Source organism: Xylona heveae, assembly GCF_001619985.1.
Source record: "Xylona heveae TC161 unplaced genomic scaffold L228scaffold_2, whole genome shotgun sequence".
Lineage (NCBI taxonomy): Eukaryota > Fungi > Ascomycota > Xylonomycetes > Xylonales > Xylonaceae > Xylona > Xylona heveae.
In genome coordinates, this window is record NW_017264194.1 from 1,475,576 (window position 1) to 1,492,465 (window position 16,890).

The 16,890-nt window shown below is 47.6% G+C and overlaps 6 protein-coding genes across 6 annotated transcripts; 4 read left to right on the forward strand and 2 right to left on the reverse strand.

Annotated features, from left to right (window-relative positions):
- Positions 1-250: 250 nt before the first annotated feature.
- On the reverse strand, positions 251-2,229 carry L228DRAFT_244083 (alpha/beta-hydrolase). The gene is made up of 8 exons (XM_018331833.1): positions 1,922-2,229; positions 1,690-1,838; positions 1,357-1,629; positions 1,293-1,301; positions 1,030-1,219; positions 847-967; positions 636-791; positions 251-506 (listed from the first exon to the last, which is right to left on the reverse strand). The coding sequence occupies exons 1-8, from the start codon at positions 2,134-2,136 to the stop codon at positions 417-419; spliced, it is 1,203 nt and encodes a 400-aa protein (XP_018190837.1). The 5' UTR covers positions 2,137-2,229; the 3' UTR covers positions 251-416.
- A 726-nt stretch (positions 2,230-2,955) lies between these two features.
- On the forward strand, positions 2,956-4,465 carry L228DRAFT_244084 (kinase-like protein). The gene has a single exon (XM_018331834.1). It carries the CDS (start codon positions 3,012-3,014, stop codon positions 4,281-4,283), a length of 1,272 nt encoding a protein of 423 aa, XP_018190838.1. The 5' UTR covers positions 2,956-3,011; the 3' UTR covers positions 4,284-4,465.
- An 862-nt stretch (positions 4,466-5,327) lies between these two features.
- On the forward strand, positions 5,328-6,248 carry L228DRAFT_236399 (hypothetical protein; the record flags this gene model as incomplete). Its single annotated transcript, XM_018330824.1, has 1 exon — positions 5,328-6,248. One exon carries the CDS (start codon positions 5,328-5,330, stop codon positions 6,246-6,248), a length of 921 nt encoding a protein of 306 aa, XP_018190839.1.
- Positions 6,249-8,826: 2,578 nt separating this feature from the next.
- Positions 8,827-10,665, reverse strand: L228DRAFT_244086 (hypothetical protein). The gene is made up of 2 exons (XM_018331835.1): positions 9,024-10,665; positions 8,827-8,908 (listed from the first exon to the last, which is right to left on the reverse strand). The coding sequence occupies exons 1-2, from the start codon at positions 10,492-10,494 to the stop codon at positions 8,895-8,897; spliced, it is 1,485 nt and encodes a 494-aa protein (XP_018190840.1). The 5' UTR covers positions 10,495-10,665; the 3' UTR covers positions 8,827-8,894.
- Positions 10,666-10,667: 2 nt separating this feature from the next.
- On the forward strand, positions 10,668-12,004 carry L228DRAFT_244087 (hypothetical protein). Its single transcript, XM_018331836.1, has one exon. The coding sequence runs from the start codon at positions 10,869-10,871 to the stop codon at positions 11,910-11,912; it is 1,044 nt and encodes a 347-aa protein (XP_018190841.1). The 5' UTR covers positions 10,668-10,868; the 3' UTR covers positions 11,913-12,004.
- Positions 12,005-12,758: 754 nt separating this feature from the next.
- L228DRAFT_280539 (hypothetical protein) lies at positions 12,759-16,832 on the forward strand (the record flags this gene model as incomplete). The annotated part of the gene is made up of 4 exons (XM_018335792.1): positions 12,759-12,927; positions 12,984-15,280; positions 15,377-16,303; positions 16,371-16,832. 4 exons carry the CDS (start codon positions 12,759-12,761, stop codon positions 16,590-16,592), a joined length of 3,615 nt encoding a protein of 1,204 aa, XP_018190842.1. The 3' UTR covers positions 16,593-16,832.
- Between the last annotated feature and the right edge of the window lie 58 nt (positions 16,833-16,890).

A 16,890-nucleotide genomic window follows, 5' to 3' on the forward strand; every position in this document is an offset into this window, starting at 1 on the left:
GCGAAATCTCGAAAGAAGAGATGATGGCACCTGGACCAGTATTATTTGTACCTTTTCTATGTCAGATACTCGATGATTCTGCAGCAGGGCATTATCTGACGCCGCGATTGAAGAGCACCAATCGCCACAGGCAAGATACCAGAGTAATTGCTCCGTTGGCATGACTGATTTTGGAAATGGAAATGGTTTTATGGTTTTATGATTTGACATAGAAGCAAATTTATTCGCATATACTAGCATTATAAATGAAAGTCATGTTGCATATGTAATATTTTTCGTGACAAGTTAGAGTTGTGTGGCACTGTAATGCATCAGTCATACCGCAGATTAATTCTCGACGTTTTATGAGCTCGCTGCCCCTTTGCTCTATAGCAATTCAAGAGCTAATGCTTGAGCGTGTGAAATTTTGACTTGAGCTACTCGCGCCCTGACCAGACCTGGGCAATAAAGTCTTCAATATCTTGAAGCATGACTTTCGGTTGCTCAAGTGCTGCAAAATGTCCCCCCTAGGCACCGAAATTAGCAAAGTCGGATCAAGGACTACTTTCCTAAAGCTTTGCGCGTGCTAACATTTGGACCACCAGGTGTATTTCACTGAACATGCTATGTGTCAAGGGAAGGATGAAAGCACAAACCTTTGAATGGCGTCTGAAAAAGACCAGATTTCCCGTCTGCGCGATCCAGCTTCGCGGCGACGGAGTAATCTCTCGCGGGAAATAGCTGAATCCAAAGGGCTTCTTGATGTGCCACTGTGGATTTGCATGGGTGTCGACAGCGTTGAGATCCTGGGACTGTGACATTGTGAAACGCAGTCCATCAGTCGGCATAGCTTTGGTTTGTACTAACCTCACGGTAAGGATAGATTGCCGTGGGAAACGTCTCGGTCAACCAGTAAAGGGTGATAGATTCGAGGATAGTCTCCAGCGGCGGATCTTCATCTGTCCATTCTAGGAATTTTTCTCCAATCCTTGATACAGCCATCAATTGCCGCTGAATTAATATTTGAAACAGATTACGTGGAAGACCTACCAGGCTAGAAGGGCAAGAGGACTGCTCGACAGCACAAAACCGATAGTACTCGTCCTGGTGCCGTGCTCCAGAGCGTAGGCAGCGCCGCTCCGCTTGAAGGCTCGGTGTCTCTCAATCCCCTCACGCTCAATGTCGTCCAGTTCATTTTCGACTTGAGGGTTTGGCGGATCAATGACTCTGCAGTAATTTACTGCAAAGATGAAAAGATGGTCAGTTAATGATACAAAAAAAGGCTCAAGTATTTCCAGGCACGGTGTACTTACAATGGACAGCTGTTTTATCGTCAGTACTTGAAGATGCTAATACAAGGAGTAGACCTGAGCTTACCCTTGCAGCTGGGGTATAAGACAGACATGACACGTGAAAGTCTGCTTCCGATATCACCTCCTTGGACAACATAACCGTCACCAAACCCCAAGGAAAGCATGACCTCGTTCAATAGGTAGGATGCATCTTTGAGTGCGAAGTTCTTCTCCAGTGGCGGTCGTGAGGAAAATGCATATCCCGGAAGGGATGGCACAATAACGTGATATGGCAGCGTCTCGGGAGTATACTTGCTCTGAAGCTCTTGTAGCAATGGCAAAAACTCGAGAAAGCTCCCTATTCAATGTAGTCAGGATGCTGAACACAGCACGAAAATGACTTTAAGAGCTATATCACCTGGCCATCCGTGCAGCAACATGAGCGGAACAGCGTCTTTCTTCTTCGAAAACAATGCAACGAAATGTATGTCATATTTGTTCCCGTCTTCATTTTTGACGGGTAGGATAAAGTGCGGGAAGGAATTGATTCGTTTTTCATGTTTGCGCCTATGCAGCGCCTGATGTGAGTTCAAATTCTAATGTCACACCGCACACAAATATCTAGCACAAAAAAAAAAAGATGCAATTACCAATCAAAATCATTTAACCAGGTAGACTTTGTTGTCTTCATCCAATCATACGTTACGCCATACTGCCGATTTTGTTGTGAAGATTCGTAAGTACGAGGAGCAAGCTTTGCTGCTTGAATAAGACTGTGAAGCTCTTCAATTTGGTCCTCTGGTATGGCAACCTTGAAGGGCTTTAGGGTCGCTTTTGCAGACTCTGGCACTGATGCGAACGCCATTGCTCGGCTCTGATGGCAAGAACTATTAGAGAGCAGAGAGCGGGGCGAAGGGATTACAGAAAGAAAATTGAAGGATGGGCAAGTTGTTGGCAGATGTAAGTAGCTACAGGATCAGTTGACGCCCTGCCAATGACACCCAGCTGCTTTGGGAAATGAGATGAAGGGACCGTGCGCTCACAGGTACTTTCCTACAAGATTTAGAATAATAGCACACAAATCAAGGCAACAATTGCAGCAAAAGAGGCATTTGCCGTAGACTCCTCTACATTATGTGCAGCTCGCGGCGGAGTGTGAAAGAAGAAGGGTTGCGATCATCAAACAACAGTGTACACATCTCTACTAAAGAGTATATATTAATACGGTGAAGGCCGATCCATCAGACTGCCCCACAGATCTTAATGAAGGTCGGGCTGATGTGCCAAGTTATATTCAGCTGGCCCCTTCTCTGATGGTACGTTGGTCGGTTCCAAAGCCAATTCTTTCTCGACCGCAAACGCCTAAATGAGCCTCAACTGACTGCGCTGACGGAATGCTCATATAAGCTTGGATTATAATGATGATGATGATGATGATGATGATGATGATGTTGATGTTCTCGTCTTCGTTGAGCGACACCGTCTATGACTAACCCCGGATTTGTTCGACTAGCTAAATCCCCACAAGATAAAATGACGAGAAGATTTCAGTTAGAGTCGAACAGAAATGGCGGGGAAACTGGCGCCTTAATTGATGACTCATCAATGTAAAACATTCGTGCATTGCCCTTTACCTGTCCCTAGCGGTGAGTACAGCCCAACAGTTTTCTATACAAATTTCGATTTGAAGAACCGAGCTCCAATAAATTGTGGAATCGGTATTATAGTTATATTCTGAATATGTCTGCAATTCCAAGCGTTTTCCCCTCCAAAGCTAACCTGGAGGGCAAGAAATCAAATGGCTTAGAGTTGCTTTTTGACGAACTATGCGTGTATGCAAGCAGCAATAATGGAGGAGTTCCCTGTGCGGTCGGGCCTGGATTTCCCTCTGGAAGTGTTCATCACGTTCGAGTTTTAGAATTTCACGACGGAACAAACTGGATCGTACGAATCCCAAAGCGAGTCGATAAAAGGACAGCTGCACGGATCAGAAGTGAGGTTCACACGATGACTCTGATAAGAGAAACAACAAATGTCAGAGTACCACGAGTATATGCTTATGAAGCTACCGGCGCTAATAAGATTGGTATTCCTTTCATCCTCATGGAGCGAATACCTGGAATATCTGCCATTGACGCTCGAGGTTTTTTTGATCGCGGCAATGGCATCATATCCCAGGAGTACAAATTGCCATTCCTTAAGGCTATTGCTGAAACGCAAGTCCAGATTAGTTCCATTCGTCTTCCAAAGATTGGCACTGTCAGCAAATCGCCAAATGGCACCTACGAGGTCGGCCCCATTCCAGGATTAGGAGGCCCTTTTGACACCGCTTCTGCTTTCTTTGAAGCCCAGGCTTCAAAGATCAAATTCCCTCATACTGAGGACAAGATCCGTAGGTTGATGCTAAATGGTCCTGTTGATGAAGTAGTATCCTCCGTCGAAACTTTTCCTCATAATATCATGGCACTGGCTACTCGATTATCGCTATTCGATGATGGACCATTTCCACTTTATCATCCTGATTTCTATTACAGCAATATCATCCTCGACGATCAGTGTAGAGTGACAGGAATCATCGATTGGGAAAAGTCTCACAGCATTCCCTGGGAATTGGCAGAATTTCCTTTTTTACTTGATATGCTGCCCGGTCTGCTGGGCAACCCATGCAATTATGACAAAGATGGAACTCCACGGGAGGAGAGTGAGAGGAGAACGGTGGAAGACCGAGAGATGTACCTTACCTTTGTTAAAGATGCCGAGCGCGAACAAAGCCAAGATGCAAGATTATCGAGCTCATTGGGCAACAAAAGTTTACAGGATTTCGCCTTTGCTGTGAGGGTCTATCAGTACCCAGGAAAGCTGGCAATATACAACAAAGTGCTTCAACCTTTCGAGGATAGTTGGGCATCAAGAAGCAAGCATCGAACAGAGGGCAAGCAATTGACTCGGGAGAAAGGGCCACGGAGTAGACCTTCCGGTGTTGTCAGGGAGGAATCTACCTTATCCATGTAGAGATGTCGTTCTCCTCTTTACACTGCCATCACGGTCTGCTTTGATCACAATCAGCGAAGAGATTGGGACTTTTGCTGTATCATATCATATGTATATATATAAACCTTGGTTGATCATCCAATTATCTTAGAAGCATGCCCACAGACTGAAATGCGAAATCCAATAAAAATCGAAGCCGGAAATGAATAAGTCAACAAGATATCCCGAAAACAGATTGTCGTTCATCTCATAAATTTGCGAAATTGAATTAATATCAATCGATGAAAATATTCCACCCCGAGGTCATCATTTTGCGATCGGAGCAAAGCAGCAACGCAACCAAGAAGAATTGTAATGGGTGTGCGGAAGAAGGCTTACCAATGCACAAGGCAACGTTGAGCTCGTCATTTGCCGTGCAGATTCCGCTATCTGACTTGCATGGGACTTCTCCACCAAAGAAATTACCTTCTTACTCATCAATTGCGTTCTCTGCGTCCGGGGTAGAGACCTACCGGGCATGGTCCCCCCTCGGCCCGGCGTCCGGCAGATCTGCGGTTACCCCAGTGTCCGGAGACAGCCATCAACATGCTCCGACCCAATAAGCTTCCCGGATGATGGTGTCAAGCCGTCAGGTTACTAATTCATGATGATAAATTGCTATTGCAGAGGAGCAACGGTGGGGTTTTGTCATACAGCTTACATTTCATCGATCCCATGGACTATTTAAACACGATGCTGTAGGCACAGCTGGCGATATTCTAGAGCAATCAGCTTGACCTTTAAATCATATTGACTCTTCTTTAATCTCTAGGAGCTTTATCCTTCACAGCTTCCATATATCCTATAATTCCGCCTTATCAATTATTGACACGGTTTCCCACTACTTTTACAGCAAGCTTCGAAACGCGCAGTTGAAAGCGGCAGAAATTCGCTCTTGAGAACAAATATAGCCAACGTCTGACGAAACCATCAACCACGTCGACTCGCACAGTCGCCACCTTCTCCAAGTTGCGCCATTCTCTATCATACTATAAATCCCTCAGTACAATAGTTTCCAGAGCAGCAATGGCTACTGCAGCTCCAATCAATGCCACTCCTGCGCACGACCTGGGCGGTCTACGCAGCGGGATCAAGGCTACAAACCTCAACGCCTCTCCCGAAACCAAAGCATACACTATCCCTCGCGGGCCCGTCACCTCGCAGTTGAGCTTCTACGTTCCCCCCGCCGATGGCTCGGCACCATATAACTGGGTCGAGAAGCAACCAGAGGGCGTGCCCCAAAACAACTACGGGACAGCCGTACACGACGTAGAGATCCAGGATATCCGCGGACGAGAGAACGAGTTCACACTGGACAGAAACTCGTTTGAGCCTCTCGTGAATATCCCATCCTCTGAGCACGACTTTACCGACGAGCAGCGAATCAAGGAAATCTACTACCCCGAAGTCGAGAACCTCTTGCTCTCTAACCTCCCTGGTGCCCACCGCATCTTCATCTTCGACCACACGATCCGTCGCCCGGGACCGAATGCGGCTCGGGGTCCCGTGAACCGCGTACACATTGACCAGACCCCTAGAGCGGCCGAGGAGCGAGTACGCATTCATCTCGGCGAGGACGCGGAGAAGCTGCTACAGGGAAGATACCGTATTGTCAATGTATGGCGGCCACTGAACGGACCCGTGGTGGCCTCTCCGTTGGCCTTCGCCGATGGATCGTCCGTGGAAGACGAGGATATCGTTGGCGTTCAGCACAGATATCCCCACCGCACCGGCGAGACTGCAGGCGTCAAGTACAACCCCGGCCAGAGATGGTATTACTTGTCTGGAATGCGCAACGATGAGAGATTGCTCCTCAAGTGCAGCGATAGCGACGAGGACGTGGGCAGCTACGGCCGTGTGCCGCATACTGCGTTTACGGATTCGCGAACCCCCGAGGGCGCGCCAGGAAGAGAAAGCGTCGAAGTGAGGGCGTTGGTATTTGGTTGAGACTTTTACCAGTTTTGGCTGAGGATTCATTTATCTTTTTAAATGAATATTATCCATGTTGGTGGAAGATTTAAATCAAATCACTTACAGAAAGCATAATATGTCTTCATTTGCACGTTGCGTGTTTCACGTTGCACGATTATTTTGCATTTACCAAGGGACCATCTCCCTTCTTTCTCTTATGACCATACACTAATGAGTAACGCCTTAAGTAACTTGACTTATATTTTTCAATCAAATTACTACCTAATTGCCTTATACATTGGTTGTTCAGGCTCTTCAAGCGCCTCCAGTATTTTATATTACGTGTTACATGGTATATGACGTGTGAGATTAATTTGTATATTTATTCAAAAGCTATCTACTGCAAATCATCTACCTAGTTACATGAAAAAGGTACTCTGTAATCTGTACTCTGTATACATAATTCAATTCGAAATAAATCATTGAAACTGAAACGTCCGATGACCCCGGTCGATCCCGGTCGATCCCGGTCGATCCCGGTCGATTCCGAGGTAACGTAATGTGACGAGAACTCCATCACTCGCTCGTCAGATACGCGGGACTTGCTTGTAAAAGACAAACTGCAAATTGCAAAGTACAGACGAGTCCCAAAGAAGGCTAATGGTGTTATAGTAACGCTAATGAAGAGAGCAAAAAAAAAAAAAAAAAACGTCGGGGTGGTAAAGGAGCGGTATCATTGAGATGAGAAAACGAAACGAAACGAAGCCGAAAGCCGAAAGCCGAAAGCAATAACTATGAGCAAAAAGGGGGTAATTTGAGGGGTTGAAGTTGGTGACATACGGATTAATGGGACTTGGGGGTGTAAACACTTGACTTGACTTGGAAAAAAAAAACGGGAGAAACAGAAGCCTGGAAAAATAAACACTTGGAAAAAAGAAAACTTAAGAGAAACAGACTCTTGGGGGGGGGGGGAAATGAGAAAGAAAAAGAAAACAAAACTCGAGAATGAAGAACACAAAGCAAAAGCAAAACCTGCACACAACTAGCACTTCTCGCCTCTGGCTTTACGAATCTCCTCGCCGATAATAATACTATACAGTCTGCGCGCAACATAGCCCTCGCTCCACTGGAGCTCGTCCACACTTTTGGCGCCCGCCGCATCAGCCAGGGTCTGGCGGAACTCTTGCACGAGAGTAATGTGCAGATGCGTCAGGGTGGCGCTGTACCCATTGGCTTCGTGGGTCCAATTGACGAGCTTGCGCAGGGCTGACGAGGTCAGGGGCGGAGGGGTATAGGTCGGTGGAAGGCGCTTGGAGACTTGGTAGAGGGCGTCGAGGTATTTGTAGTGCGCGACTGTCCATTCGCCTGTGATGGAAAGGGAAGTTTTGGGGGGAGGGAGGAGGAGGTTCTTTGGCTTTGAAGAAGCGAGAGGAGCGGGCAGTTCAGGTGCAGGCGCGAGCGAGGGCGCAGGGGATGCGTGCTGCAGGTCGGGCTGTTCTTGAGATTTGGTGGTAGGAGGAGTAGTGGTATCGGATTTTGACCACCACCAGAGTGGAGCGGCCGAGGTGATTTTCGACAAGAGACCTGGCTGAGCTTGTTTGGGAGGCGAGGCAGGAGTGAGAGTCATTGTCGGAGGAGGCGGGATGCTTGTTGGTTTCTCCTTGGGCTGAGGATCAGGCTTTGTTGGCTGGAGAACGGCAGCTGGTTCATGTTTGCGCAGAGGAAGTGCCCGGGTATGTTCTTTGGAAACGATGCGTTTCTGAGGATGAGACGGCTCGTTGGCTTTTTTGGCACTGTCATTGGTTTGCTGAAGCGATTGCTCCTGGACTGGTGATTTTGTCGTCTTTTTGGTAATTTCCGGCTTCGGAGTTTTGGATTCAACTTGTTGCAAAGGAGAAGAGGTGGAGTTGAGCTTGGAATTTTCAATCGAGTTGTCGTTCAGCGTCTCTTTGGAGAGGTCATGTTCTCTTCGCTCTTTTCGTTCCTTTCTCCGCGCATTTCTCTGCTTGGCGGCATCGTCTGGCTTCCAGAACAGAGACGAACCAAAGTTTGCATTTTGGATTGGCTCCTCTGGGGTCAGGATATTCTGTGCATTCTCGGTAGGCACTTTCTCCAGCAGCTTGATATCGTCGTGCGGTTGCTTTGGCTCATTCTTGCGTCCAGTCTCCGGTGTCTTACCTCGGCGGGACTTGATACCCTGGGCGTTCAGCGTGAAAGAATCTTCTCTAAGTGGAGCCTCGACGGGATCAGAGTGATGCGCCTCCGCTTGCCAAATGTCGAATCCGGTGGTGTTAAGTCGCTCCAAAGCTGGGCGTCCAGGTAGCGGGGTAGCGTTTACGCCAATGACAGAGTCGTCAATGGTAATAACTTGACTGACATTTGCATTGCGTATCTGCTTGATAACGTCATCTCTTTCTGCCTGCCATTGAGCCTCTAAGATGCTGAGATTGCTATATGCCGAGTCATTCCCGGCCTCGTTCACGGGAGAAAGCTTATTCTTCTCTGCCGATCCGTGAGAGGAATGTTGACTTTCCCGAGCTGGCGACCTTCGGTGCCAATCCATCTCACTTTCAGTAGGAGGAGTCAATAAATCCTTTCTCGGGGAAGGTCTGTTTGAAAAAGGTCGCTGCAATGCCGAACCAAGCCCGTCATCTGGGGTAAGAAGCCGAGGGTAGCCTCTGCTCAGGATAGAGTTGGTAAATGCTTCTTGCACCCCCTGCAGATTTGAAGAAGCTTGCTTCTGTTTAACGTCACTCAATTTTACCAATGCCCCACCGAACATTGAATTCCATCCGTGCTCATCACGAATAGATTGTCCAAAGCTGCCCTTTGCTGGACTGTTTTGAGGACTTCCTTCGCTAGCGTTAGAGTCCGTCACACTCTGAAGGGAGACTCCAGCTTGAATAACGCCGGAAAGCTTGCCGTCTTCACCGCTTTTAAAATGATGATCGTGCTTGGCTGGAGATTGTCGCGGGGGCGGAGGCGGCAATTGAGGCGAAGAAAACGCGACTGATGGCGTCTGATTTACCTCTGCAGGATTTCGAGTAAGGAGCTGTGGAGGGGAGGACATCATTATTGTGCTGGAGTCCAGCTTTTCGATATTTCGCTCCTGCGACATCAGAGATGATTCATAGGAAATTCTACTTTTCGGCCTGGCGGCCAAAAAGCTGCTCCCAATTTGTGGGGCTGTATGATTGTTGACTTTCGCATTCGTTGACCGGTTGCTTATTCTCGAGAAACCATCATGTAAGCTTCCCTGACGAACATTGCTGTTTGCTTCCTCCAACAAGGCGGGGCTGCTAAGGTGCTCCTTGGCTGACGGAAGGGATGATATTGATACCATGCTGAAGCCCTCACTATCGAGAATGGAGTCAAACTCTGGTAGATCCCTCACCTCGTCTCTTTCCTCGCTATAACTATTTAGGTTTCCTGAAATTGAATCGTTTGGTCGTTCAATGAGTTTGCTTGCGTTCCTCGTGGGTGCGTGAACCGAATTGCGTCCATTTGAAGGAGTATTTCCAACCAGTTTGGCCGGGCTACTTGCTTTCCGACTGGCATTAGATATGACTGCGCTCTTGCTCAGACTTTGATCAGTGCGTCTTTTCTGAATCCCGATTATAGGAGTCTGTTCAAAGTCTGGCTGATCTCTAAAGGCAAGGCTCAACTCGTCTGAGGAGATGCTAATACCTTCGTTCGTTGTCGTCGCAAAGTGCTTGAGGCTAACACTTCTTCTGCCCACGGGGGTAGGAAATTTGTCTCCGTCCACTTCAGACTCAAGCGTCTTTCGGCCCTTCACGCTTCTTGGCTTTGGTGTGCCGCTTGATTTTCTCACTGGCGTACCATTACCATTTTTCCTTGGTCTTCCAGGTTTTCTCGGGGAACTGGAGCCAGGTTCTTTGAGCGGAATGCTCGTGGTTGTTGTGCGGACCGCTTGACCTTTTGTTGACGAAATCTTCTGGTTTGCAAACAAAAGACTTTCAGCGTTCTCTTGGCCTGCATCATGCTCGGCTTCCACTGTAACCCGTATCCTCCACGGGCTGATTATGTTTTCGGTTTGTGCTGATGTGCGTGCAGGCGATGATCTAATCTTTCCCGCAGAATTAATCGGGGGTGTTTGTAGAACGAAATTTTGTAATTGTAATGATCTCGCATTATTCGAGGAATCGGCGAGCGGCGTTCTAGGAGCTTTTCTCGGGCTGCTAAGAGTGAAATAAGAAGATTCTTGAGAATTTCCCAAAGGGTCTGGCGATGAGACCATGGGAGACGGCGTCTGAAGCGCCATTATGGGCAACTTTTAGAACGGAAATCTCTGTGCTTGAGGGTTCATGAAGCCTTGAGCTCAAATCATGACGATAGCAGTGTTGTGTTGTTTGTTGACACGGCGACCGGGTTACCGTACTTAATTGGTCGGCCCGGTAATTGGGGACCGTCCGGGGTGTGGCTGAAACAAGGAAACAAGATCTCGGGTAAACTGTTGATCCGACAACCACGGCACTAGCTCCGTACTGTGTCAGACCAAGGTGAAGTTGTCCTTTGCCCTCGACTGTATGGTGTTACAACCCAGAGCCATGACAATTGCTTCAAGACGGTAACGCCAGTCTTTTCAACAAACAATTTCAATCTGCCAGACAATCGTTGTGTTTACACTCATTCACAATGGCATCGACACAGAATGGGAACAGACAAATTGCTGTTCCTATCACCAACCGAAACATGTTGACAGACAACGCTCTGCAACCGTTCCGCGCGGACTCATTCGACCCTGCTGACTACCTGAATACTACGCTACCGCCTCTCAGATTGCAGTCAGATGAGCGTTCTACCACAGCATTATCCCTCGCCGAGCTGTTATCTCACGCGCAAACCCTTCTCTCTCAGCTGAGCGCGCAGACGTCTCAGATGTCGGACAACCTGACGCAGCTTACTGATGATATTCTTCGGAGTGGAGGGCGACTCGCATATGAAGTCGAGGTTTTGCGCGGTGACTCTGCGACTCTTTCTGAAGAAGTTGCCGAGGGTCTGAAAACAGAGGTGGCGCATTTTGTTCCGGGCGGTCTTCCCTCCTCATCAAGGCGACCAAGCAAAAATGAGCAGCCAGTTAATGAAACCACGAAGGATGGAGGCACGCAAGAGCAACCTTCGACGGGGGAGCCGGCTTACATTGCGCACCTGCGGACCCTTTCCCTAGTTCGCAGCCGAATGGACAAGGTTGTAAGGGTATTCGGAGAAGCCATGGACTGGACGCTTCCTCCATCCGAGCTCTCAGTAGCGTCGTCTTTCATCTCCGTTTCAGGCCCGGATTCTTCGGCAGAAAGCCAGAGCCGTGAAGAAAAGGGTCAAGAGAAATTGAAGAAGCTGAGAGACGAGATTGCGGATCTGTTACTTGGAAATGGCGATGGCAGAGATGGGGTTGAAGCTGCACAAAAGCGTGTCGAAGAGCTGCGAGAACTGGCAAAGGTTTGGAAAGGAACTATCGAGGAGAAGGCAAGGGTCAGATTCATTGAGGGCCTTTATAAAATAGTGGAAGATCGACAAAAGTCACTTGGTCTGCTTCCCGACAAAGTCTCCACTGCTTCGCAATCTGAGCTCAAAGTCCCAAAGATGGACGATGCTCGTCAGATGCCGAGACAATCTAGTGAAGGTGGAAGAGGGTTCATTGAAAATCTTCAAAGAATACGGAACAACATCTATCTAGAATAGAAGCGACGTAGGCATTACTATTTACATAATTTACGATAAATAATTTCCGATATCGTTGTGGCTGAACCATGGCTGATATTTCAATGGCACGAGACTCAATATTCGTAACTATCCGCGGCTTTGATGGCTGTTTGTGACAGCGAGGCTTTACTCGAGTGGGCTAGACTCTTCTCCACTTTAGCCAGGTACCCCAGATTATTTGCCTGGCCCGCTCCGACGCTCTTTCCCCTTCTGGAACGATACAGTCTCACCGCCTTCCCCAATTCTTTTCCGATATCATTCCTTTTCTCCCTCATACTATTCTATCTCATCTCACCCTTCGCCAGTTCTTCCATCTTCTGGATCTCTTTGTCTAATAATTCTTCACAGTACCCCTCAATTCTGCATTTGCCGAACAATGAGAATGACGTTGGTCAACTTTTGGTTCCTGTTACATTCACTCCAGCTGCACTGCCGATGCCGCTATTCGCGTAATGATGCCACAAAGGGTAATTGTCTATTCAATATGACAGATAGTTGCCTCGGTCATTTGTTTTCTTTCTCTGTTAACATTCTATTCGTCTATTCTCCATCTAAAGATTGTAGATCAATCCAAACTCTTCTCTGAACTTTTCTACTCCATCTTGCTGGTTCCCCCTCCGCGTTCCCCTCCATGACTTCTCCCTTGATTCGCAGCCGATTTGTTACTTTCAACTACGCTCTGCTTGTGGCAGCATCTCCTTGAGTCGATTTCTTGGAGGGCTAGAGTGAAGCTTATCCTCTTCTCCTACGAATATATTTCGGTCTTCTCCAATCGTCTGAGTCCCCACAGCTCTATTTCTCTTATTGTTACCCATATGGACCAACATGCCTCGTAAGATTTTTATCAATGACCTTCAAGCGGTCATTGCAGAAGCCAAGGTCCCGCAAATATCCCATGTCCAACTTGGGGACGAAGATGGATCGTTCAATTTTGTTTATCATATGGCCTGCAATCATCATAGCATAGACCTATCTATCCATGTCTTAATACCAGGTGAGTGACTATATCATTCTTTTCGTGTCAATGACCTCTAACTTTTGTGCGTGAAGATGTTTCCGAATATCCCTACGGGCATCAATGCCTCCTCTATACGACCTCTGACTATGTGCCAAAGAATATTGCGCAAGCCATTGAAGCGCTGCGTTTCGTCAACAGCCCCCGAATTTCTGAACTCTTGCATAGAGTTGTGAAGATCTTGGACCTGAAAGCCGAGCTTCATGCTCTCGAAACATCATTTACGACTGGTAACAACGAGCCTGCAACAACCGCAAGAGATGATTCATTTTCTAGTCCCCACGAAGAAATGGAAGAGAACGAGTGGTCTGATGACCTTTCCGCGGAGCCTTGGTCACCAATCTCCCCACGTCTCTTCCCAGTAAATGCAGAAGATGCGGGGGGAAATTCTCTTTCGATTCTCAGTCAAAAGAATCATCGTCTACCCGGAGCTGGTCTACGCGCAATTAGTGATCTGCGGTTGACCAAAGAGGCAGGGTTTAGGATAGGATTTTTTGGCGATCTGGAAAATGCAAATGATTCCAATCTATATTTGACGGTATCACTCCGTATCAAGAAACTCGAGATTTCAGACGAAGTTTTACGAGCGTGGGGCCTTGAGGACAACAAATACCTGGTATTGATGATGAATTATTCTTCAAAGTACCAAACCCTGGATAGTCTGCTGAAAGACCTTGGTAATAAGAGATCAGACAACTTGGATATGCGTGTTGGGATTTGTAGGAATTATAAGCCGACTTTCACCGAGATGAAAAAGGTGTTCACTCAGCACGTCCGGAATCTCTCACCCACTACAAGGTTACTGGCTGATGTCCAAGGCAGGTCAATCATAGAGGGTTCTGGCAAAGGGACACTTGAGTCAAATGAATCGGCAAATTGTTTGGAAAGGATCTTTATTGAAGGTCCATTAAATGAACTTTTGAACACTTGGCTCCTATCACTCATCACCGTGAGGATGCGTCATTCGATGAGCTGGAGAGCCGCTGAAGCTTATTTCTACGACTGCCAACAGCGTGGGGTCAGCTCGAATGTTGACTCCAGCAACCCCAGCGATTACTTCAAGTACGAAGACGATCAAAATCGTTTCCCTAAAATTGCGGCTGCGGATCATTTACGGGAAGCAAGTTCGGGATATTCATTTCCTCTGATCGCCATGCAATTCTTACTGCGTCACTTGCTCCGATGTCCCGAATTCTGTCTAGTATGTCACTGCAGAATGGAGTCTCAATTGGAAGCGTTGAAACCCTACGTCTGCTCTAAAGGTCTGTGCCTATATCAATACATGACACTGGGGTTCGGACCCAGCATCGAGTTTGAAATTGCTTCCTCGCCAAACGTGGCCGATCTGTTGATAAGCTTCTGCTACGTCAGTGCCAGTCTCAATCGACTTGATGATTTTCCAAACGGCATGAACTTGATGGTCCCAAATCTGGAGGCATTCAGCTCAAATTCGATAAATTTGACCAGGTATAATAGTCACAAGGCTCGATTTGATCGAAAGTTGGCTCGAATAACCTTCACTGCAGCAACGGCACATCCTTTTCCACTAAAGCCTGGAGATTGGATACTTGTTGTCGTAACGGATTCAAGCTGGGTCGGGCCAATGTATCACTGCCGGGTCTCTGAGATTTCGTCATTTCCTTTGATTCATCTATCCGGGGACATGTACGAGAGCACTTCAAACGAAAAGATATCCGGCCTTTTCTCCCGGGCATCAAAAACCAGTCAAACGGGGAAAAAGAAGGGAAGCACTGTCGTCGAGGAAGATTTTGATTGTTTGGTACTACCCTACGATTACAGCTTCGATAAACTCAAGCCACAATCGAAAAAAGAGATGATCCCGTATCTCCTGGATACTCTTCCGAGCATAAAGGAGATGAGCAAGTATCTCTCACAGAACCCAGGTCGTTCTCTGCGTCAATGGCATGAACGCATATCTCCTGCAGCGATGGGCGTTTTACGATGGATAATAGCTTCCAATCGTTCATGTATAGTGGAAGTGACTAAGCTGGATAGCAACGGTCAAATCACACCTGGCTCTCATCCTGAGCAGCAAGTGAGAGGGATGGAAAGCTGGATGCAGTTTCGATTCGCACAAGGTGCGCCTGATAAAGAAGCGCGATTCCAGGATTCTGTGCAGAACGCAACGAAACGGCTTGGTCTCACATACCCGACAATCTTTGCTTGGCATGGAAGCAGGTTGGCGAATTGGCATAGCATCGTCCGGAAGGGTCTCAATTTTAACGAGACTGTAAACGGGAGAGCGTTTGGTCATGGCGTCTACCATTCGCTCTTCTATAACATAAGCATCAGCTACTCGACCGTACAATCAGTATGTACACTTTTCATATTTCTAGGCATTGAGCCCCGGAACAATCTTTTTTAGATTCGAGTTGAGAAATTGCATAAAACACTAACATTGGAATAGTCGAATATAACTTGGCCACAAAGCTTCCTAAAGGTCAAGACTGCAATCTGTCTAAATGAGATTGTCAATGCTCCCAAAGAGTTTGTCAGTTCTAAACCTCACTTGGTAGTCTCTCAATTGGACTGGATTCAGACCAGATTTCTCTTTGTCAAATGCGATGATGCTCAGACCCCTCCCACGCCGCCGCTTCTACCCCCACATCTCAAGCATATATTGGAGCAGGATCCAAGCAAGCATGCATTCGGCGAGACAGGTCTCATCCTGATTCCGTTTGCAGCGGTCAAAAAAACGCGTAGGTTTCTGCCAAACTCTGTTAAAAAGGGGAATAAAAAAGTAAAACTTTCTCATCGGCCCGCCAAAGCCAATGCCAACCAGGCCCATACCGAAGAACAAAACAAGGAGAACATCAACGACAGAGGATTCGACGACTCGTCAAGCGTCGCGTCCGATCCAGAAGATCTAAATATTCTCCAACTCGATGACTTTAGTACCGACCAGTCTCCGGACAAGGAAGATATTTCTGATCTGACAGAGTTTACGCCCGGGCAACTCGATGCCACAACACTGCCCTTGCTCGGACCTCCACGATACGCCACGCCAATTGCCACAAAGGCTCTCCAGCGCGAGCTTCAAGCCATATTGAAAATCCAGAACAATGAGCCGCAGCATCGGCGCGGCTGGTCTCTTGATCCCCAGCTCGTGCAGAATGTCTATCAATGGATCATTGAGCTTCATTCGTTTGACCTGAGCCTTCCTTTGGCCAAGGACATGAAACAAAGGGGTGTCTCGAGCATCGTTCTTGAAATGCGCTTCGGTCCAGGCTATCCGATGAGCCCGCCGTTTGTCCGGGTCATTCGCCCTCGCTTTTTGCCCTTTATGTCCGGAGGTGGAGGACATGTCACTGCCGGCGGAGCATTATGCATGGAGGTAACGACTGTGCACATTTATTGAAGATTCTGTCCCTCTTGGTAACGTTTGCTAATCTCAGATCTAGCTCCTCACCAATACCGGCTGGAGCGCCGTCTCCTCGATCGAGTCGGTCATTGTCCAAGTCCGCGTGGCGATTTCCAGCCTCGAGCCCCGTCCCGCCAGACTCGAGGCCGGTCCCGTCAAAGACTATAACATTAATGAGGCCGCCTCGGCGTATATTCGCGCCTGTCAGACGCATGGATGGGAGGTGCCCAAGGAATTCAATCAGTTGGTTAGCGGAATTTGATTACATTCTTGTTTTCATATTGGTGCCATTTTGACTGTCTCTTTCTTGCCGGTATCATCTATCTCCTCTCTTTTCCCTGGCACCATTTTAATTGTCTTTTTCCCGGTATCATCTTTCTTGTCTCTTTCTTCACCGGTATCATGTACTGTCTTTCTTCTGGTACCATTTCCCTTGAAAATTTGTTATCAAGGAAGCGATTGACGTCTTCTTGTTCGGCGTCAGCGTGGCATCTGCACCGCATTAGTGAGCGTTTACAAAGCAAAGTTATGCCTGTCATGATAGCGGCAGGCGATCTTGA